The sequence below is a fragment of the Puma concolor genome, chromosome A1 (assembly GCF_028749965.1).
Source record: "Puma concolor isolate L17-30 chromosome A1, mPumCon1.1.hap2, whole genome shotgun sequence".
Classification (NCBI taxonomy): domain Eukaryota; kingdom Metazoa; phylum Chordata; class Mammalia; order Carnivora; family Felidae; genus Puma; species Puma concolor.
This window is the reverse complement of record NC_141667.1, coordinates 143,195,936-143,219,856: the sequence shown is the minus strand read 5'-3', so window position 1 is coordinate 143,219,856 and position 23,921 is coordinate 143,195,936. Positions and strand designations below refer to the sequence as shown.

The following is a 23,921-nucleotide window of genomic DNA, read 5'->3' as shown; positions in this document are numbered from 1 at the left end:
ATCCCTTGTATAAATACCTAGTAGTGCAATTGCTGGGTCAGAGGGTAGTTTCAGTTTTAATTTTTTGAGGGACCTCCATACTGTTTTCCAGAATGGCTGCACCAGTTTGCATTCTCAGGAAAAACATTTTTAAATTGAGCCCAGTGCAGTTTTCTTTGATTTTGAGACATTCAGGAATACTTTCATGGCAGGTTAACTTTAACCTATATTTATTATATTGTATAATTAATCTCATGAACTCTATCTCACTCTGGACAAATCCAGGTTTCCTGAGTGTGACACACTAAGGATCTTTGCCACAAATAAAATGTTGTGTATGTGTGTGTGTGTGTACACACTTGTGAAGTTTTAAAGTGTTTAGTTGAGGCAGCAAATTTTAATAAGGAGTATAAATATGACATATTAAATATACTCAAACCTGTGTTCCCCAAAACTGACAAAAGTACATAGTTACCAGCTCTTGAAGTTGCTCCGAATTCACTGATCCTATTATGCAAGTGGTTGACAGCTGATTGTTTTTTGTTGTTGTTCCTTTAAGATTTCAAGTGGTACCTTTAATGCTCTATGTTAACTACATCAAACTTTTTTTCTAGAAATCATTTCATGTGTATGAATCTGGGGTTATGACTATAATCGTTTTTCAGTATTCTCCTGTTTTTTTTTTCTTTTCCTATTGCATTAACTGTGACTTCAATATAATCAATTCATTCATTCAATAAACATTTCACACCCTATTGTGTGCATTTTGCATTAATTACTATAACAACTATAAAAATTGTTTAGCCTAGTTTAGTGTAACTTGGGCCACTAAGCCAATACTCTGGTGTGCTGTGTCCCTTTTACACCTATTAGTTGGAATGTTTTAAATTAAGACTAGAAGAGTAACAGTGCATGTGATATTTGGCGTGAATATTCGAAACGTCAGTGTTGGAATAATGTATCCTGTTTCTTCACTGAGTTTTAGCTATGATTCCCTAAGTCAAGCCTGGCTTTTATAGCTGTGCTTTTGACTTAATTTATAATTGCATTTTAAAAAGTTCTCTTTGCATGTGTAAACATTCAAGTTTTTCCTCTGCCTTTGAAGTTTTTGTTGTATGAAGTATTCAGGAAATTAATCCATGTTTACAGTGTAGAGATTTTTTTCCTAACATTCAATTAATTGTCATGAGAACCAATACGAAGTTTTTGCTTCATAACAGGTGTGCTTAATAATAATTGGTCAAATATTTTCCTACCTCAGGGTCTGAGTGAGTGTGTATATGTGGGGGGTGTGTGTGTTTGTCTGTGTTGGGGGGGGTATTGTTCTCTGGAATTGGGGTCAGGTGGTTAAGATGAGAATCAAATTAGTGCTTAAGGACTGAGTAGATGAAGCCCAAATCTTGAAGTACAAATTTTGGTTTCTTGGACAGTCATGGCTATTGCGGGTTATTCGTATATATATTGGTATAACTTTTATTGCAATATGTTTGTCTATACCTTTATCGTAATGGAGACCAACTAAGTGGCTTGGTAAACCCTGTCTACATATTTTCTAGAATGGGAAGCTGTTTGTCCATACACGCAAAAAATAACTGGTTTGGGAACATGGGATTCACAGGGTGGGGCAAGAGTTCATAGTTCAGAATGTTTGAAAGACACATAACTGGAAGGCACATGACTAGAGCCAATAGATTGGAATATGGGAAAACAGATTCTGGCTCGTTTCGGGGAATGTGCAAAGAGTTCATGAACTATGGCTTAGTGGATGCTAGGGGTGGATAGAACGATGAAGTGGGTCAGGTGTACGAATTCCCTTCCAAAGGAGGATGTCAGAAAGACCACGAATGGGACAGAACATAGGAATTTGAACGGACCTGGGAATGAGGATTGGACCAGATGATCTTTAGGTTCCTTTCCAGTCCAGCCACTCTGTGATTTTTTAGGACATATTATATCCCCTGAAAAGTAAACAGTGAAGACACCAGCCTCTGAAGGGAAATTTCAGATTCAAGAGTTCAGGGTGCCCAGTGGTTTTTTTCTCTCCCATCTTCTGGAAATCCTCTTGCAATTATACCCCCTCTTCTACAGCATCAGCTTCTTTCTCCATGTGGGAGCATCTTCATTTTTTTATCAACTGCCTTAAGGTGCGAATGAGAAACAAAATTCCTCAAGCCAAAGTAGCCTACCAGCTCCAGCCCAGCTTCTCTGCTCTCCGCTCTGGTGGAACTCCCAAAAGAGTGATCTCTGCCTACGGTCTGCCCTTCTTGGTACCCCTCCTCAGCCCTTCGCGCTCCAAAGTCATTTCTGTTAAGGTCACCAGAGACTTCCTCTGGAAACCAGTCCCGTGGCCGCATCTCCATCCTCAGCTTACTGAGCCTCCGCACTACTCTGCATCATCCACCCCTCCCTCTTCTTAAAATGCCTTCTCGACTTCCACTTTTCCACCTACCTCAGTAACCTGTCTTTGGAAGTTCTCTACATTCTGTGGTGGGCCAGCTCCATCCTTGACTCTTCTCCACACTCTCTGGGCAGTGTTTCTTAACCTGGCTTGGGGCTGCTGAAAATGTGCAAATGGGTGGGCCCTGAGAACTCAAATTAATTCAGAATCCCCAGGGAGGGCCATGAACATCAGTTGATAAAATGTTTTGTTTCTATGCTTTGTGACCTGACTGCACTAATGTGTGGCCAGCATTAAGAATCCAGGTGATGTTATCAGGTCCCATGGAATCGATACCAAATCCAGGTAATGACTCCCAAATTAGTATGTGTAATACATCTCTCCCAAGTGCCAGGTTATTCGATTATTCTGTTGTCTGCTTTGCCCTTCCTCTAGGGATGGGCACCTTGATTTCACCTGCCCCCTTTTGCATCCCAACCTCGTCCCCTTTGATTGCCCTGCTCAGTCAACACATTGGATACACAGTGCTCAGGCTAAAAGCCCAGGGACCTCTTGAGTTCCTTCCTTCCCTCGGGGCTACCCAGCTAATCCAATAGCAAGTCCTGTCCATTTTCCTTCCACATATGTATCTCCCACCTCTACCTACTTCTGCTACGATCACTCCCCTTGTGCTTTTGCCTGCCTGCCTCGGCCACTTCGCCCCATGTAGTCAGAATGACCTTATAAAACCCAGCAGACTGTTGGGGTGCCTGGGTGATCCGGTTGGTCAAGTGTCTGACTCTGGATTTCGGCTCAGGTCAGGCTCTCACAGGTCATGGTTTTGAGCCCTGAGTGGGGCTCTGTGCTGACAGTACAGAGCCTGCCTAGGATTCTCTGCCAATCAATCAATCAATCAATCAATCAATAAGATTCTCTGCCTCTAAATAAACATTAAAAAAAAAAACCCCGTGTGATTTCCTTGCTCCCCACCCTCCTATGTGTTCCCATCACAGTCAAAAAGTCTGCACTCCTGACCATGAGCCACAAGGCTCCCTTGACATGGCCCCACCCAACTCCCCAACCTCGTCTCTCAACACTCCCACCTCCCTCAGTCCTGTCAGGCCACACTGCCTCCTTGCTGTTCCTCACACTTTCCAAGCTTGTGTCTATCTCAGAGCGTTTGCACCCCCCCTCCCTCTGCCTGGGGGGGGTCCTTGCTCCCTACCCCCTGCACTTGTTCCTTGGCTGTGTCCCATTCTCCTCTCAGGCTTCTGCTCAGATGTTGCCCCGGGAGAAGGCCCACCCAGAATGCTCCCCTTTCCCCTCCCTCTGTCCTTTCTTCTCATTTATCTCTGTTTGACATGCTGTGTTTCTAGCTGTTTCAGTGGAACTTTTTGCACTGCCCTATCCCAGCACCATAAACCATGCCCGTACCTAATAGATGGCCAACATACTCTGAAAAACAGAGTGCCACTCCTTGAGGCCTGGTCTCGGAACCTCGTGTCTTGTCACTCCTGTGGCTCCTGACGCCTTTTCTCACCCGTGAGCAGGACCATGCTGGCTGTAGCCAGAATCCACTGCTAAGTTTATCTCAGAATGTACTCTCTTCTGCTCCCTCTTGTGTGGGTCCCTGTCTGCTCACAGAGGACTCCAAAAATAGAGAAGGATGGGAAGAAATAGAGCATTTTAGTGATAGGTGGATGGACACCCTTCTGTCTCTTCTCGTCTGTTCAGTCAAGTCCCTACCGCTCCTGTTTTCTACATACAGACTTTTCTTTGATGATCTACTTTCCTGATTATCTTCTAGCTTCTCTCTGTTCCCTTTCATCTCCTTTGAAGTCCCCTCCCTCTTCTTTGTCCCTTAAATATTGATATGTTAGGGCTTGGTCTGGCTGTTCTGCTATTCTGACTCTACTCTCTTCCTCGGCCATCCTACCCATTCCTGGGCCTTCAGATCCCCTAAATGGCAGTGATTTCCAAATTTATATTTCAAGTCCAATCTCTTGTCTAGGTTCTAGACCTGCATGTGCAGCTGTAGAATGTTCCACAGCACAAATGTCTCACAGACAACTCAATTTCAGTGTGAAATGAGGTGAACTGACCTTCTCTCCCAGTTTCCTCCAGTAGATTATCCAGCTGACTATCCCGAAACCTGCAAGGAATCTTCCCCTATCTCCCCACTATGTCCCATCCATTGCCAATATGATCAACATTACCAATGTTAAGTAGCTGTAGGAATGCCTGGGTGGCTCACTTGGTTGAGCATCCGATTCTTGATTTCAGCTCAAGTCATCATCTCATGGATTGTGAGTTTGAGCCCCATGTTGGGCTCTGTGATGATGGTGCGGAGCCTGCTAGGGATTCTTTCTCCTTCTCTCTCTGTCCCTCCAGTACTCTCTGTCTCATTAACTTAAAAAAAAAATATACACACACACACACACACACACACACACACACACACACACACACAGCCATAGAATCTGTATACTGCTTCTCACTGTTTCCTGCCACCAACCACGACTAGGCTACCACCATCACCTCTTACCTAGATGACTTCAAGGACAGACGGTGTGCCCCACCCCCCTCCCACCCCTAGGGCAGTCTGGCCTCCTGAGCTGACATTGGTCTTTATAAAATATCCATCTGATTGTATCATCTCCTGACTAAGATGCCTTATTGGGATTTTGACAGAGTCTAAACTTTTAAATTTTTTTTTTTCAACGTTTATTTTTATTTTTGGGACAGAGAGAGACAGAGCATGAACGGGGGAGGGGCAGAGAGAGAGGGAGACACAGAATCGGAAACAGGCTCCAGGCTCTGAGCCATCAGCCCAGAGCCCGACGCGGGGCTCGAACCCACGGACCGCGAGATCGTGACCTGGCTGAAGTCGGACGCTTAACCGACTGCGCCACCCAGGCGCCCCAGAGTCTAAACTTTTAAACAGAGCTTATAGGAAGGATCCTTAATAACCTGTTCTCAATGGTGCTATACCTGTTGGAATTTCTTGGAAGTATCTGCTTCCCTCCTTCCACACCCCCATCCCATCACCCCAGCACACACACAGAACCTCCTCTGGCCCCTTGTGTATCATGAATCCTCAGGGCCACCATGGGGCACAGTAAGACCTCAATAGATATTTGTTGAGTAAATGTGGGAAGGTGATAGCCCTGGATTGTAATTGTCCTTGTCCCCCAGTTCTGATTTGCCTTGTCTTAAAAACTGAAAGTTTTCCAGAGTCAAAAATTTCTGTTTTGAGGCACCTGGGTGGCTCAATCGGTTAAGCATCCAACTTCAACTCAGGTCATGATCTCATGGTTCATGGGTTCAAGCCCCGCATCAGACCCGGTGCTGACAGTACAGAGCCTGCTTGGGGTTCTCTCTCTCAATCTCTCTCTGCCCCTCCCCTGCTCACTCTTTCGCACTGTCTCTCAAAATAAACATAAACAAATTTTTTCTCTTTTGTTCAGTAGTCCTGGGTATGTGTTTCCCCTCAGCTCTGTAGTTTCCAGGGGGTTATTAAAAAAAAAAAAACCATGGAACTAAGAGAAGTTTGTGGGCATCCTCTAGCAAATCATCTGTGCTCTTTGAATGGCCATTGAGTGCTGTGCTTAGGAGGCTGCCAAACAGGGCAGAGAAAGCAAACCACCCTCATGACCTAGTGGCGAGCGGGGAGGCAGACTGGCCACGGCATGCGCCTCTGTGGTGAACTTTTTCAACGTGAGCGTGCGTAAGCCAGGCTCCAAATACCTGCGACTTGCTGTGACTTGTCTGAACTGTTTATTGAATTTTTTAAACCTGTCTGGGAAGGAGGCTAGAACACAGTGTGCCTTGGTCTTATCTTAAGTTGATCTTATTTAAAAGGAATAGACAAGAACTTAATCATGTTTAACTTGTAGTGATATACATAGGACTTTCGGTCTCCGTTGTCAAGAATCTAAAGGAGAATGAGGAAGGGTTTTTTCCTTAGAAGACCCTGGTCTGTATTTCAGACTTTGCCTGCGGGGCTGGGAGCTACTTACTGGGTGAGGTTTCCCCACTTCGTCCTCTTCAAACTCCTACCTGGGGGCACCTGGATGGCCCAGGTGGTTAAACATCCAATTTTGGCTAAGGTCTTGATCTCATGGTTCGTGCGTTCTAGCCTGGCTTTGGGCTCTGTGCCGACGGTATGAGCCTGATTGGGATTCTCTCTCTTCCTCCCCATCTCTTTGCCCCTCCCCCACTCACATGTTTTTCTCTCTCTCTCAAAACAAATACACTTTAAAAAAAAAAAAAAAAAAACCAACAACTCTTATCTGTGACCTCTTCAGGATGAGGATTGGAGGGACCAACCGTCAGTGCTGAGTCAGAGGGTAAGCCAGAAGAGAATGACACACTTCCTGCCCTAAGTTCTAGGGAGTTTTTCTGGTTTGTTTTCTGTTTTGCTTTGAAGATTCCCTAAGACAGAAGATTGCCCTGACCCGTCTTTGGATCAGCAACCTCTGTTTATTTTTGTGATCTCCTAGGATATCCACCCTGCTCTACCTTCTTATCACTCACAGGTTTTAAAAACAAAAAGCTTTTTTTTTTTTTTTTAAAGTTTTTTAATGTTTATCTATTTTTGAGAGGAGAGAGACAGACAGAGCACAAGCAGGGGAGGGGCAGAGAGAGAGGAAGACACAGAATCTGAAGCAGGCTCCAGGCTCTGAGCCATCAGCACAGAGCCTGACGTGGGGCTCGAATTCACAAACCACGAGATCGTGACCTGAGCCGAAGTCAGCCACTTAACTGATTGAGCCACCCGGCGCCCCTACAAAAAACTTTTTAAAATCTTTATTGCAAAAGTTTCACATGCTTGTGTCATATATCTATCAACTACAATTTGACTCAAAAAATGAAAAATGGGAGCGAGGGGGAAGGGAGAAAAAAAAGATACTCCTTCATTTCACCACCCAGAAAAAAAGTTTGTGAATATCACTCCAGGCTTTTTCCTGTATGCCTCTAGTTTTTCTCTACAAAAATTATATGGTACTTAATAAAATTTCTTTTATATATTGCTTTGTAGCCTTTGTGAAGAGTTCCCATCTTATTAATTACTTGACACGATCCTTTTGAAAGACTATTACATGCCATTATACGGACGTGCCATAATTCACTTCAGCCGATCCTCCGTTTGGACAGCGGGGCTGTTTCCAGGCTCTGGCATTATTAGAACCCCACACAACTCCCTCGTACTACAGCTGCCCACACTTGTCCCTGTTTCATTGGAGGTATTCTTGGAAGTGGCTCAAAGGGCGTGTGGAGTTTTCAGGTTTTGATCTTTATTGCCACTTTGCCTTCCAGACAATTTGACCTGCTTTATATTCCCACCATATAATATAAACTTCTCACCATGTCCTGTATGGCACTGTCTGTGCTGGCCCATGCTTGACTCCCATCTGCTCCCCACACCCATCTCCCCCATGCTTCCCCCATGTGGCCACACCGGCCCCCTTTCTGCCCCTTTCCCCCCCGAAGCGTGCTGACATTGTCCTGTTTTGGCTGGAGTACCTGCTTGTCCCACTGCCTAGCCTGCTCTTCCTCTGGCTCTTGGCATTGTCCTCTGAGGCCACCTCTGCCAGGGTGGTCTCTATCACACCCCGTTTGTTTCCAGTCTGCCACTGCTCACCATCTGTCCTTTTTTTTTTTTTTTTGGTTTTTATTTTTGAGACAGAGAGAGCGCGTGAGTGGGGGAAGGGCAGAGGGAGAAGGAGACACAGAATCTGAAGCAGGTTGCAGACTCCCAGCTGTCAGCACAAAGCCCGATGTGGGGCTCGAATCCACGAACTGTGAGATCATGACCTGAGCCGAAGTTAGATGCTTAACCTACTGAGTCACCCAGATGCAACCCCACCCCTGCTTCTTTTTTCTTTTCTTTTTTTTTTTTTTTAATTTTTTTTTTTTAACATTTTATTTATTTTTGAGACAGGGAGAGACAGAGCATGAACAGGGGAGGGTCAGAGAGAGGGAGACACAGAATCTGAAACAGGCTCCAAGCTCTGAGCTGCCAGCACAGAGCCCGACGCGGGGCTCGAACTCACGGACCACGAGATCATGACCTGAACCGAAGTCGGCCGCTTAACCGACTGAGCCACCCAGGCGCCCCTCTTTTTTCTTTTTTTAATTCCATTGTCCAGCCATCCAGGCATGGACAATGGTTATTTTTTTAAGATTTATTTATTTACTTATTTATTTTGAGAGACAGAGAACAAGCATGAGCAAGGTAGTGGCAGAGAGAGAGAGGGGAGAGAGAGAATCCCAAAGAGGCTCCATGCTATCAGCACAGAGCCTGATGTGGAGCTAGAGTTTACCAGGCCCGAGATCATTACCTGAGCAGAAATCTAGAGTTGTATGCTGAACCGACTGAGCCACCAGACACCCCACCATCTTGTCCTTTAATTATTTGTGTGTTTTGTTGGCTGCCATCTCTTCCCCCCACCATTGAAAGTCAGTTCTGTAGCTCAGGCTTCCTCATGTATTCTCCTCCCCACCGTGTTCCCAGCATCTAAATCCGTACCTCGCATGCAGTAGGTACTGGATAAATGCAGGTTGATTCTGTTGAATGAATGGAGAAGTCTCCCTGACGTCCAAAAATGTGCAGTGTAGTGTGGATAAGGAAATGTGCAGAGCAGGGGCTATCCCTTGGAGCAAAATGTGCTGAATGCTGTACGAAACTTCCGAGTGGCATAGGGAGACAGAAGTCAGAACTGACCACTGGCTCCGAGGCCCCGCGTGAGCTAAGCCTCGGGCTCTGTAATTGATGATGGTGGAAAGGACCCAAGGGGCCAGGGCATGGGGGTGAGCGGAGGCCCAGTGGGAGGACCATGGGAAGTACTCTGCGGCCAGGATTCAGGGCCACCTGAAACCTTGACATGCCAGTGTGGACTCTGACCCATGAGCAGCAGGGAAGCACTGCACGTGGCCCCCCAGAGGGCGACATGGTAAGTGACGATGTGGAAGCACCTTTTAAATGTACTTCTTGGCACAGGTGGTGGTGTTAAGGTGACAGAGCCGCACTTGGGGAAGATAACCTGGGAGGGTGACTAAGTGGAAGGAGAAGGAAGTTCAGGCCAGAGGATGACACCTGGGGTGACAGGGAAGGCCGGAGGGGCAGTTGGGGAGGGCGGAACAGGAGGATTTGGGGGAGGGTAGGGGGAGCGAGGGGTCCGCAGTGACGCGGAGTCTGAATGACCAGTGGGTAGGTGAGATATGGAGCCCCACAAGAGAAAGCTGTTATGGAGCGAGGAAGCATACGAATCTAGTCTGGGTCCACCCCTTTGCTGGACCAGTGAGCACTGTGTAGATTGAACGCGCTCATGTGCCCTCCTTTGCCCTGAAGAACCTCGGGTGATGAGAACATAGAGCAGGGGGGCCAGAAATATATCACAGGATAGGGGTCTTGGGCTCCCATGGCCCCCTTCTCATCTGACAGCGCAATGGAAAGGGGAAATGGGGCTCCAGCCTCTCCCCAGGGGATTAGAGGTAGTTTGCTGACCGTGTCCACTCCCAGTCACACGTGGAAGGAGTGGTGTCAGCTTGCCGTTGGGTAAACGTGTTCAGTTGTGAGGCTGAGGAAGATGGTACGGAGGACAGGTGGCTGTGTGTTGGCTGCATGTGCACAGGCACTCTGGGGACATATGTCACCCTGAAGTGGGTGACACAGCACCCTTTCCCTGCAAACGGGGAAACCCCATGTGTGTTTCTCCTGAAGGGGAATATCTGGGAAATTTTACTCAATATGTGGCTGTAGTTTTGGATTATTCTCTAAATTGAAAAGTTTTTGAATGTCAGTGTTTTAGGTTTGAAACTAGCCACAGGGAAAAAAACTACATAATGACCAAGCTCTCTCTCTGAAGGAAGAAGGGCGAGTGGAACTGCGTGCTGGCATCCCCTGGAAAGTTGCCTTTTCAAGAAACCACCTTGAGGCTCCTGGGTGGCTCAGTCAGTTAAGCATCTGACTCTTGATTTTGGCTCAGATCATGATCTCATGGTTCATGAGTTCGAGTCCTGCATGGGGCTCTGTGCTGACAGCGTGGAGCCTGCTTGGGATTCTTTGTCTCCCTCTCCCTGCCCCTCTTCTACTCACTCTCTCTCAAAATAAATACATTAACATTCGAAAGAAGGAAGGAAGGAAGGAAGGAAGGAAGGAAGGAAGGAAGGAACCGCCTTGTGCCCCCTTTAACGCAGGAGTTTAACAGCATCCCAATGAAAATGAGGTGAAAACAGCCAAAGCGTGGTGGGAAGGCAGCAGGACTTGGTGAATGAGTGACCATCAAGCTGAGAGCGGAATCAGCAGTGACCACAAATATGGTAGTGTTGGAACCCAGAGAGGTTAAAACAGAGGGGAAAATAATTGGGTTTGGCAGTGGAGGAACGTTGAGGAATTCAGCTCGGGAAATATCAGATGTTGCCTATTAACTAGAAATACTAGAAATTTATAGAGAAATTGACTCGGCAATTGGAGGGTTTTTCCTTGGCAAATGGAAAGTTTCATTAGTTTAGTATTTTATCACTAGGGATCCTGCTCAGTTTTACATGCGGGTTTGCAATGGAAGAATGCTATAAAGTGTCAGGACTCCGTTTATATGCATTTCAACAGAAAGGAAGCTGCATTCAAGTGCCAGCATATTTACTGCAGCAGACGCTCAGTGTTTTTTGCCTTGTAAATGCTGATCTTAGTGTTTTCATGGGTGGTGCTGGTGCGAATAGGGCTTTGTGTCTGAGGAAGACAGACATAAATGCTCATTCTGAAGTCCTAGGATCCCGTTCTCACCACAGCTGCACAGCTAACCAGCCTAGCAGTGTGATTTGGGGCACGGCTTTCAGCTTCCTCAGGCTGCTTCATTTTTTTTTAATGTTTACTTATTTTTGAAAGAGAGAGACACGGAGAGACAGACAGCATGAGCGGGGGAGGGGCACAGAGAGAGGGAGAAACAATCTGAAGTAGGCTCCGGGCTCTGAGCTGTCAACACAGAGCCCGACATGGGGCTAGAACACACGAACATTGAGATCATGACCTGAGCTGAAGCTGGATGCTTAACCGACTGAGCCACTCAGGTACACCAGGCTGCTTCATTTTCTTTGCTTGTGAAGAAAGGTTAGATGATATCAGAGGTCTTGCCATCCCTGAAGTTGTGTGAATTTTAAGAAATAAAAGTGGTGGTTTTTTTCTTTTTGTTTTTTTGGCAGGGGTGGGGGCTCTGAGTAGCATTTTATAAAATTTATACTTAAACCATAGAAACTACATACGATCTGATAGAAAGATCTGCCTTCCCACACTTTTTTAAAAAAAAATTTTAAAACATGTTTGTTTATTTTTGAGACAGAGAGAGACAGAGTGCAAGTGGGGAATGGGCGGAGAGAGACGGCGACACAGAATCTGAAGCAGGCTCCAGGCTCCGAGCCATCAGCACAGAGACCGATGCAGGGCTTGAACTCATGAACCAGGAGATCATGACCTGAGTTGAAGTCGGATGCTTGACCGACTGAGCCACCCAGGCACCCCCCCCCCCAACCCCGCAACTTATTTTTTGTGCAGCTCTTTTCTGGGGGAGGCTGTGAACGGCAGCAGACCTCATAACAGATCTGAGAAATCTCCTTCCCAGTCCTGTTCTGATGCCAGCGCTGCCCCTTCCCCCACCACAGCTCCAACTCACCCTGTTTCACTTGCCGCTTTCCTGGCTTTGAAAGGTGGGTTAGCAGGTGTTCTTTTTATTTTCTAGACACTGACCTATTTATGCTTTCCGTGATACGATATTAAGAGATAAAAGCCAACAGATTTGGCTCAGGACATACCTGGGTTCACAGGCTGGCACTGCCCTGAGCAGGCATGTTACATTTAGGGAACTCCCTGTCCTCACCTGTGACCTGGACAGCAGGGTGCCCACCTCCTGAGGTTTTGGTGAGGACCGGGTGAACATAGGGAAGACATCACACACACTCGCTGGCATCGAGAGGGTGCCGGACACCGGCGAGATTTTCGCAGCCTTGTCTAGGCACAAACCACGGGCTTCTCTGCCGGTGCAAACCTCCTTTGGTGAGAGAGGGTGAGTCCGACTGCCCGCCGTCTCTGCGACAGCATCTGTGCAATGCTTCTGGAGTACCTTCCCAAGCTGGGGCACTCACTCTTCTAGAATAACTCCCGATCAGCCCTGCTTTGCCCATGACTGCTTCCTCCTTGAAGAGGAGAGGAGGGTCAAAGGGAAGCAAGTCAAATTATTTGGGGCCGTGGCTTTAGGGAGGCTGCTGAAAGAGTTGAGGTGGCTGGAGGAGGCAGAGGAGAGGAGGTCTGGAGAGGACCTAAGGCGGGGACAGGGTCATCATTCTTCGTGGCAGCCATGGTAGCATATCCCAGGGACTAGGGAGCGTCTTGGAAAGGCCAGAGCATGAAGGTCAAGGTGTTCTGTAGACATTTCCAGTTCTGTCTCTCAGGCTGTAAAATCGGATGAAGGAAACAAATGCAGGTATCTTTTTCATGCAGGCACCAATTTCATGAATGCTCTGGTGATGAATGTGCTGCTGATAAGGATGTGGGTGACTGTCAGGCAATCTTGTTCGCGGGGGTATGTCATGAGCAGTCGATGAAACTAGGCCAGAGATGGTGTGTGCTCCGGAGATTGTTCTGGGAGGGCAGGGCTTGCGACGTCCTGTTGACTGTGCTGCTTAACCTCTTTAGCTCTGCCAGTGTCTTTGGAAATTGGGATTGCCACCCACTTTCCCTGGGTGTGGGGACAGTGAAATGATTTCAGTGATAGTGCCTTGCTCTGAGATGCCTAGATAGCACAGAGCACATGCATACCCAAGAAGAGAATCTGGTTTTCTACCTGCCACTGTCATGTGGCTGCAGATCTCATAGATGGACCCAGGCTTGCCTAACGATGACTTATTTAGGATCATGGTGAAACTCCAGAGCGCTTCTGTCATCAGCAGTGCCAGGAGCGGGTGACTGCAGGCGTTGGGGTGCTGAGAAGTTTGCTTCAGCTGCAGAGCTGTGCTCACCAGAAAAGATGTCCCTGTGCATTCCCTAGCAAAGCTGGATCTGGACAGATTCCTCGGTCCCTGGGCCCCCAGGCAGAGTTTCCAGGGCTGTGTCCTCTCCCTTCCCTGCCTCAGAGCAGGTATCTCTTTTGGTATCTCTTTCAGGCTCCTCTCTGAATTAGTGATGCTCCAGCTTTGGGACACCACCACAGTTGTTGGTCCTTGAATCGACCTTGAGTGGCTTAATTTGCAAGTCCTAAGAAAGCATACAAGAGCTGTATTCATAGCTACAAAGGCAACTGAAAAGAGTTAGATGTTGTTTTTTTAAGTTTATTTATTTATTTATTTATTTATTTATTTATTTATTTAGAGAGAACCAGTGGGAGAAGACAGAGAGAGAGAGAAGGAAAGAATCCCAAGTAGGTTCTGCACTGTCAGCACAGAGCTTGACATGGGGCTCAAACTCACAAAACCCCGAGATCATGACCTGAGCTGAAACCAAGAGCCGGATACATAACCAACTAAGCCACACCGGCGCCCCTTACAGCTTTTTTTTTTTTTAAGTTTATTTATTTATTTTGAGAGAGAGAGAGAGAGAGAGAGAGAGAGAGAGATAGTGTAAGTGGGGGAGGCTGGAGAGAGAGAGGGAGACAGAATCCCAGTCTCCACACCTGTCAGCACAGAGTTCATGTGGGGCTCGATCCCATGAACTGTGAGATCATGACCTGAGCTGAAACCAACAGTCGCATACTCAACCAACGAAGCCACACAGGCGTCCCTTAAAGCTTTTTTTTTTTCTGTAAGTTTGTTTATTTATTTATTTTGAGAGAGAGGAGAGAGCGCAAGTGGGGGAGGGGCAGAGAGAGAGGGAGACTGAGAATCCCAAGCAGGTTTGATATTGTTTTACATAAAGCTGTTTTGTTCCATGAATCTTCCTCATCTTTAGTTCTGTGGCTCTTTCTTCCCAAGTGAAGGAAGTGAGCTGAATATTTTAACTACAGATGCTGGGACTTCTTGAAGCAGCAAACTTTGAATGGATCCGAGCCTATAAGATCGAGGCATTCTGGTCTCAAGGGAGAGAAGAGGGAGGGATGTCTTAAGGATATGCCCCCCTTGTCTAGTTTGTAACCCATCCCGATGTGTTGATTTTATTCTCCATTGCTGGAGAGCTTTCTCCAAAAGCAGAAATTGGCCCTCCCTGACTATGCCTGGAGCATGTGCGACAGGGCCCTGCCGCCATGTTGGCCACTGTGATTCTGTACGCCTCTTCCTCCAGTCTTCCCTCCCCTTCACGGTGCTGCTTCTCCTCTCCAGCAGTAGTGGACAGAGTGGTTCTTGGCAGCCACGTAGCCATGCAGCTACCACCAAGGTAGTATTTTAAGGAAACATGAGAGAACAGTTCCTCTGTTTAGACGTGGTATTTCTGCTCTTTACAAAAACTGTGTAGCTTGGAATTGCCAATGCGTTAGTGTCTGCAAGTTCGTAGGGATTAGAATCTTTTTAAAAAATGTTTATTTATTTATTTTGAGAGAGAGTGTGGGAGCAGGGGAGGGGCAGAGAGGGAGGAAGACAGAGAATCCCAAGCAGGCTCCGCACTGTCAGCGCAGAGCCTCACGTGGGTCTCAAACTCCTAAACCATGAGATCATGACTTGAGCTGAAACCAAGAGTTGGATGCTTAACCATCTGAGCCACCGGGTGCCCCCCTAGTGATTAGAATCTTGGACTTCCAAGAGGAATAGTATCTTGGCATCTTCTCTGACTCTTAGTCTCTGATGAAGTGGTCATGGCATTAACGGGCCAGTGAGAATTTGGGGACATAACACAAGGAATGAAGAAGGATGGTTTCTAAGGTGTAAAAGTTCGAACCATCATGAGGTAGTCACATGATAATGTAGGCTATAAAGAAAATAAGTAATGGATAATGTGTTTGTAAATTGGCATTGATTTGGTATCTCTTTCAGGCTCCTCTCCGAATTAGTAGTAGGCATTTGGTTTATAATTCAGGTCAACAATAATGCTCGTTGCTATTTAATCCCTCACTGTACATCCCGTGGTTCTCTTTACGTACTGATAGGGATTCTGTGAGGTAGATGATGTTATTCTTATTTGAATGAGAATAAAATCGCTCAGAGAGGTGAAGTAACTTGCAATACTATAAAACCAGGAAGTGGCAGGGCATCTGGGTGGCTCAGTCAGTTCAATGTCTGACTTTGGCTCATGCCATGATCTCACAGTTCGTGGGTTCGAGCCCCTCATTGGGCTCTGTGCAGACAGCTCAGAGCCTGGAGCCTGCTTCGGATTCTCTGTCTCCCTCTCTCTCTGCCCCTCTCTCATTCTCACTCTGTCTCTCTCTCTCAAAAGTAAACATTAAACAAAACAAAACAAAACAAGAAACACCCAGAAAGTGGCATAGCTGGACTGTGAACCAGGCCTAGCAGACTCCAGCATATTTGTCCATTGCATTCCACTTGGCTTCCTTTTTGCTGAGTTTCTGGTAGGCTCAAGACAGTGTTATTGCTATGGAGGATAAAAATAAAATCAAGAAACCTACCGTGTATGGGCACCTGGGTGACTCAGTTAGTTAAGTGACTAACTCTTGATCTTGGCTCAGGTCATGATCTCACAGGTTTGTGAGATGGAGCCCCGCATTGGGGTCTACGCTGACTGTGTGGAGCCTGCTTGGTATTCTCTCTGTCTCTCTGCCCCTCCCACAATCATGCGTGTGCTTGTGTGCACCCTCTCTCTCTCTCTCTCTCTTTCCTCTCTCTCTCCAAATAAATTAACTTAGAAAGCAAGAGAAAGAAAGAAAGAAAGAAAGAAAGAAAGAAAGAAAGAAAGAAAGAAACCTACTGTGTAGTTGGGAATAAGACAGGTATGCCCCTAAAGGTAATTCACAGACAACCTGTGATAGGTACCCGGAATGTGTTACCAAGGAAGTTGAACTGAGGTGCCATGGGGGTTAAAGGGAGAGGCTGAGGGGCTCCTGGGTGGCTCAGTCAGTTAAGCCTCCAACTTCGGCCCAGGTCATGATCTCACGGTTTGTGAGTTTGAGCCCTACTTCTGGCTCTGTGCTGACAGCTCAGAGCCTGGATCCCGCTTCGGATTCTGTGTCTCCCCCTCTCTCTGCCCCTTCCCTGCTCGCACTCTGTCTCTCTCTCTCTCTCTCAAAAATAAATAAGCATTAAAAAAATAAAAGGGGAGAGGATGAGATCACGCATGCTGGTTGGGATGCTCAAAGTCTTCAATTGAGGCAGTGCACTTGGAATTGGGCCTTGCAGGACTGGTAGAATCTTGCTCCGTGGGGATAGATAAGGGAACAATTTGTGGGTAGTAGTGATTATCAAATGTACAGGGAAATCAATAAGCTTCTAAAGAGACTATTAGATAATGTAGATGCATGTATCTTTATATATGTCCATGTGTGTCTTGTGTGTGCCTGGATACAGTCACCCACACATTCTTTATAATGACCTTATATTCTTTTGGGGGCACCTGGGTGGCTCAGTCGGTTAAGCATCTGACTCTTGATTTTGGCTCAGGTCATGATCTCACGGTTCCATGAGCTTGAGCCCTGCGTCCCGCCCACACAGACGATGCAGAGCCTGATTGAGATTCCCTCCCTCTGTCTCTGCCTCTTCCCTGCCTCAAAATAAATAAATAAACTAAAAAAAAAAAATCTTAAACAAAAATAAAGACCTTCTATTTTTTCAAAAGCAGAAGACTAATGGTTTTAAGTCACAACATTGTCCAAACTCTGTTCTCCACTTCTACCTAGAACAAGAATATGTCTAAGCAGCAGTTACTATTAATAGACATTCATGTTTATACTGGCCAGGTAGGAATGAACTGGTTTTTTTCTTTTGTGTCATTTTTCTTTTCCCCCCAGGCATCTAACTGCTGCCTTTTTTTTCTTTCTAAGTATTGGCTCTTCTTTTCTAGCATGTTGAAACGTTAGACTTCCTGTTTCTGCCTGATTTTGAAATTATCTCCTGTTCGCCTATCACAGGTAATCCCTGGGTTTCTGTGTAGACACAGTTTATGGGCAGCCAGTGCAGGCAGCAACCAGTCCCTTCCCATTGTGGATGTGGAGACCTCTCCGGATTCACAATTAAAGGCTCCATAATGCATTCCACTACAGGTGACGAAACCCAGCTCCCAGAATAACAAGCAAGACAGCTTTTAAAGTGACTGCTGTTGACCAGTGTCTTCTGTGCGTTTGTTTGGTAAACGTATGGTGGATTTTTTTTTTTTTTTTAAAGAATGGTATAAATTCTTTGGAATTATTCTCGGGGGAAGGCTGACTCTTCCTGAAGGCAATACAGTTACCATAGAATCCCTATCAACAGAGTGGCCGTGTATGTTCCTCTGGTCTTTGTGACTACCAAGACGCCGTGAAGCCGTCCTTCTGACCGAGGACGGGGGCGGGAAATGCTGAAACTAGGTGAGTTAAAAGTGCCCTCAGACTAACTTGGTGTAATATGTTGGAATTTGGCAGAATGTTCAGATGACTAAGTAATGTGGTGTTGCTGTCTGCAAGGGAATAACATTTGGTCGCGGCTTTGTAAAGTGGTTGTGTCGAACAAATCACTGCTTTTCTTTTTTCTGTAACTGGGTGTGGGGCCCTGGTGTTGAGCTGATGGAGGTATGAAATAGTGTAGGTGGAAAAAATGGCATCTGAAGTTTGCATGTAGATGGTTTCGTCTGTAAACAAATGAAGGATGGAAATGCTTCAGAAATGGGACTCTGAGAAGGTGGCTTAGCTTTTTCAGTTCAAGTTTCTCCTTGTGCCTTATCCATCTGCTTAACTGCAGGACGTCTCTAGTTCCCAGTGCATTGGCCAGTGATCTGCAAACACATGGGTGTTTATTTCTATTCTCCTGTTGTGTACGTTTGTCAGACTGTTTCTGCAGTCACCATTCTCCCTAACGGCCAATCGACAATTTTACCCAGCATACATATAGGCTCGTGGCCTTTTAAAACATGTCTTAGGCTCATTTTCAGCCATATTTAAAGCTGCTACACGTAGCCTTAATTTGATTTTTGAGATTGATTTTTGAGATAAAATGCAAGAGTTTTTGAGCATTGAAATAGAGCATTTTAAATAGCCTTTAAAGTTACATACAGATTTACACATTTGTTCAAGTCTGTGCATGATATTTGGTGAAGTCTCTCTAAAATTTTTCTGCTCAAAAGGCTTTCTGGAGCTTACACTGAATACAGAGAAGGAATCAGAAATTGGAAGACGTAGGCGGGCATTAGTATATCTAGATTCTTGGCCCATTAATGGAACCTTGGCAGCCGGTGCAATTTCTCAGAGACAGGACTTCTTTTGTACGGAAGTGGTCACCTGCACGTCATTTATGTTAAATGTGCATTTGCCTACCAGATGCCCAGAGCTGTGCGTGTGATTCACTGTCTCCCTTCTCTATATATGCACATGGGCACAGGAGCATTCTATCAAATATGTAAAAATGGTTTACGTGCCTGTGACAGTATCTCATGGCGTAGATGCAGTTAAGATCAGCACCAGGTTCGGCCAGGAAGGTTTCGCGGACAAAGTGAGTTTTGCGGGGAGTTCCAAAGGGAGGTAAGGAACGCATTTTTTGGCAGAAGGAAGAAGCGTACGTGAAGCTTCTAGCGCTGGAGTGATTAAGCCAGATGTATTCCGTGAGTGAGCGTGAACCATATGCGAGCGGGTTGAAAATAACCAGGCTAGTAGGGAAGAGAAGGCAAGGGGTACTTGTGGAGGAGGACTGGAGAGGCTTGTGGGGAGCTGGAGTTGTGTGTGTTGCTGGTTTTCACACTTGGATGCCCGCACAAGGCTGGCCATGTCGCCATCTAGTGGAGCCGGTGAAAATGCACCACCACCTCTTGTACCTTCAGGTTGAATTCATCCTGCAGTATCTTAGCAATAGGGAAGCTAAGGAATTTTACATAAAGAATTAGAGAAAGGAGATGGGTGTAACCATGAGCACCGCCCCCCCCCCCATGATACTAGTTTTGACTCTAGAAAATGGAGCTGAATCCCAATATAAAGAATTTCTCACAGACTGTCTGGAGGTCCTGGTGTCACTGAGGGTGCAGGGGGTACCTGGAAGGAAGCAGCATGTGAGAAGTTGTACAGCACAATGAAAGCATACCACATCTGGCCCTGCGTTGGCTTATTTCATGTGGTCATAGAGTCCATCCCAGTACAGCGGTGGCAGAGGAGAGCTCCCTCACCAGAGGCACCACAGACCTCGGGACTGGAGGACACTGTAGAGGGCCATACACCCCCCTCCTCCCTTCCACGCATGTGTGCCTGCATCCATTCAGCAAAACTTCCTGAATCTCTGTAATGTATCAGGCTCTCTTCCAGGTACTGGGAATACACCAGTGAAGGGTGCAGATAGAAACCCCTGCTCTTAAAAAAAGAAAGGAAGAAAGAAAGAAAGAAAGAAAGAAAGAAAGAAAGAAAGAGAGAGAGAGAGAAAGAAAGATAGAAAATAAGGAAATAAAGAAATCCCTTCCCTTGGAATGCTGACACTCTGGTGGGAAAGACAGATGACAAATAAATGAGTAAAATGTATAGTAGGTGGGATACTGTTAAGTGCTAAGATGGGAAGCATTTTTTAAAATCTACAATAGGTTGGGGCGCCTGGGTGGCGCAGTCGGTTAAGCGTCCGACTTCAGCCAGGTCACGATCTCACGGTCCGTGAGTTCGAGCCCCGCGTCGGGCTCTGGGCTGATGGCTCGGAGCCTGGAGCCTGTTTCCGATTCTGTGTCTCCCTCTCTCTCTGCCCCTCCCCCATTCATGCTCTGTCTCTCTCTGTCCCAAAAAATAAACGTTGAAAAAAAAAAAAAATTTAAATCTACAATAGGGGGTAAGGATGGTTGTGCATTTTTGTGGGGTGGCAGGGGTAGAGAGAGGATTTGCAAATGTGTGTCCTCGCCGAGAATGTGGTAGTAGTCTCTGCTGAAGGTATCAGGAAGCTAGACCTCTGGCTATCCTGGGAAGAGCTTTCCAAGCAGGGGGCAAGCAGATACAAAGGCCCTGAGGTGGGAATGGTCCTGGTGTGCTCCTGAAACACAGCAAGGGGATTGATCGGATGTGCTGGAGACATGGGGAGGGGCAGATAAAGTCGGGCCATGGGGGCAGTTATAACGCACTGGACTTTCCCTGGACGTGAGGTGAGAAGCCATTCCATCTAGCCTAATCTTCTCGTTTGACAAATGAAACTTAGGACACAGAAGTTAGGTCAGGTTCCGTGGCTATCCAGCCTCATGGAGCCAGACGGGGCTGGGATGAACGTGCCTCTTAACCCAGCCTTCTTCCTGCCACCCTGCCTGCCCCTGTGGGGACTTGCGACCACATGCAGGCTGAGGCTTCCGAGTGTAGTGGTCCTGAAGAAGCCAGGTGCTATGGGCTTTCCCGGGCAGCTCTGTTAGCACCTCCTGGTCCCTCCCTCAGCGCGTCCACGGTAAACACAGAAAGGAGCAGACCTCTTATCTCAGAGGACCCTTCCACCAAATATGCCTTCCTCAGTTTCATAATGGAGAGAAATCCCTGGGGTCTTCCTAGCAGTTCAACCCCGAAACCTACAATCTCAGGAAGGCTTCCTTTGTTCGTTATGCAGTTATCTGTATATAAGTTAATGTAAGATGTCTATAGTCTTACGGTGTTGGATCACAGTTCTCGCCATGAGAGTTAGTAAGATTGAATAGTAAAAGTTATTTTAAATGAATTTGAAAATAGGATCTGCCGGTAGGATAGGTAACCACTGGTTGTCATCAAATGCAGCTGGACCTGGACAGTTTGGCCCAATATTCTTTGCCCTCTGGCTTTGCTGGGAGCCTGGTCAAGCCTTCCCCGCCCATCCCTTCTTCCTGCTCCTTTAGATCTTATGACCCTTGTCCTCTGGATGTGGGCCAAATCCTCTAATCTCACTTTCTGGCGAACATCAGACTAGTGCTAAGTATAGAGAACGACCGTGTTGTCCCCCACAGCGTCTCCTCTCCCTCGTCTCCCACAGCCTGGATCCTGTGGACAGAGTAACAGGAGGTACAGGCACAAGGTCGGTCCCAGCGTGTGAAAAAAACTCACCCACGACTCGCTTGCTCCTTCCTTTCTTCCAAAACAAAGCTCTCAGCATAAGTGATGTGGGGTTTACATCATCTTATTTGGCATGTACATTTATTTGTATAATACTTTCTTTTATTTTTTTTAAGTTTATTCATTTATTTTGAGAGGGAGGAAGGGCAGAGAAAGAGAGAGAAAGAGAGAGAGAGAGAGAGAGAGAGAGAGAGAGAGAGAATCCTAGGCAGGCTCCATGCTGTCGGCACAGAGCCCAATGAGGGGCTTGAACTCACCAATTGCAAGATTCCTGAGCTGAAACCAGGAGTCTGAAGCTTAACCCACTGAGCCATCCAGTCACCCCTTTGAATAATACTTCCTCTCATTTCCTCCTTCCCTCTCCTCCCTTCCTTCCTTAGTTTCTTTCTGCCAACAGAGGTACTTTCCATATGTTCATTTGCCTATGTTCTTTTTCTTTTTCTTTTCTTTTTTCATGTTTATTTTTGAGAGAGAGAGAGAGAGAGAGAGAAAGAAAGCACAAGCTCTGGGGGAGGGGCAAAGAGAGAGGGAGACAGAAGGTCCGAAGCCAGCTCCAGGCTCTCAGCACAGAGCCTCCACGGGGGGCTCAGACTCATGAACCATGAGATCATGACCTGAGCCAAAGTTGGGTGCTCAACCAAATGAGCCACCTAGGCACCCCAGCCTATGTTATTTTTAAATGAGCTCTGAAATCCCACTACCTCCAACTATTAGGATCAGTAGTTAAGTTCTTTGTTTCTCCCTGGAGCCTGAGAGCACGGTTCCCTGGGGTCTTTTGGTTTGGGATCTTTAGGAGAGTGGGTACTCCTGGGGGTGCTTTTTCCTTTTCCTACCTTGCAAGTCTTTCTCTTTTTGCCCTTCAGAAAGGCAGCCATCCCTTGTGGCAAGGATGTTCCCATATCGGGTTCATCAGGAGGCCCCATCAGGGATGGTGGGGCAGCGCCATACTGGGAGTGGAGGTGGGAACCTCAAGGACCCAGGTCCTGCCTCTCTGACCCTCTTCCCTGTGTATGTCACTGAGGTTTCTCAGCATCCCCCACCTTGGGCCTCTGCACTTGGCCACCACTGCCATCAGACAGGCGAGACTTGGCTCTGCCGGAGAGAGAGGGTTCCAGGCTGTCCCCTGGCCTTTGTTAGGCAGCCAACTTGAGGAAATGGGGGAGGAAGTGATGGTTACCTGTGTATTCTGGGGCTGCTTTACCCACTGTCCTTTAGGGGCTGGACATGTGTTAAAGCCAGAGGCAAGATTAGAAGTCCTCAAGCATGCTCCTCATTTGCCTTCCAGAATATTCTATCAGTGATGGCTCTTATTGTACACGAGAGAGAAACCCCAGTTTAGATTGGCTCAAACAAAACAGAATTTTTTATTAGCTTACATAACTGGAACAAGATTTGGTTTAGCCGCTCAGTGATGTCAAGAACTCATTTCCTTTCCAATTTGCCTTCTGTGGTGAGTTTCATCCTCAGCCAGCTCCTCTCATGATGGTTAAATGTCTGTAGCAATCCTAACTTTGTGCATACAGCACACCATCCAGGAGAAGAGACAGAATTGGCTCTGGCAGCTCTAACAGAGGAACAAGTGGCCTTTTCCAGAAGCCCCCAGCAAATTTCTCATGTGTCCTTGTCTAATCGTAAGCCAGTTTATTGGCTGTAGAATGTGGTGTTGAGTGGCTTAGGTTTGTGTTGCCTAAACCAGTCACTCTATGGCAAGGGGGATAGGATTACCGGGGCAGAGTTAAAATGGTCAGGGCTGAACATGAGAGGTGAGGCTGGGGTCATTTTCTCCTTCAGACAGCAGCCTGTGGGGATGGAAGTGATGCCAGTGGGCCACAGTGTCTACTAAACAGACTTCCTTTCAGGGTGGTTTTATTTCCTCCCTGTTGTTTCTTACTTGGTGACTGGCTATGGTATAATACAGTGAATGGAGCCCGGCATATTGGATTATCAGCACCCCCTGAGCCCATGACAAGGACATAGGTGCTATCAGGGAGACCTGGGACATACTCTCTATGAAGCACAACAGCCCTGCAGATCAGACAGGGAAATTCTCAGAGGACGATAAAGCATCCCTAAGGTATCATAGACCTGGTCTGGTAAGCCTTGAGCACTGAGAGTAAGAACTAGAGAAAATTAATTACAGGCAGGCCTTTAATCTATGGTAATTATGTGTCCCTGTAATAATTGAAGTCCAGTATAATTTTTCTTTTAAAACACTGCAATAAGGCCATATTTTCCTGTAAAGAATACCTTTACATTTTAAAGATAGGAGCTTAACTGCCATATTTGGTTATTTTATCTATTTTATTTTTGAGAGAGAGAGAGAGAATTAGAGAGCGTGGTACAAGCAGGTCAGGTCAGGGGCAGAGGGAGAACAAGAATCTTAAGCAGGTTCCATGTTCAGCACAGAGCCTGATGCGGGGCTCAATCCCACGACCATGAGATCATGACCTGAGCCAAAATTAAGAGTTGGATGTTTAACC

General features: G+C 46.6%; 1 protein-coding gene across 2 annotated transcripts in view; it reads left to right on the top strand.

The window, feature by feature from the left end:
- The window catches only part of TNFAIP8 (TNF alpha induced protein 8), a 133,381-nt gene that overhangs the window by 52,190 nt on the left and 57,270 nt on the right, over positions 1–23,921 (top strand). Inside the window, exon 1 of one of the 2 annotated variants that reach the window (XM_086705708.1) lies at positions 17,380–17,790. The exons of the other annotated variant lie outside the window; for it this stretch is intronic. Within the exon in view, the coding sequence (XP_086561834.1) occupies positions 17,778–17,790 (13 nt within the window). The 5' untranslated portion in view covers positions 17,380–17,777. Of the gene's footprint in view, positions 1–17,379; positions 17,791–23,921 lie in introns of those variants that run through there. 2 annotated transcript variants of the gene reach the window in all.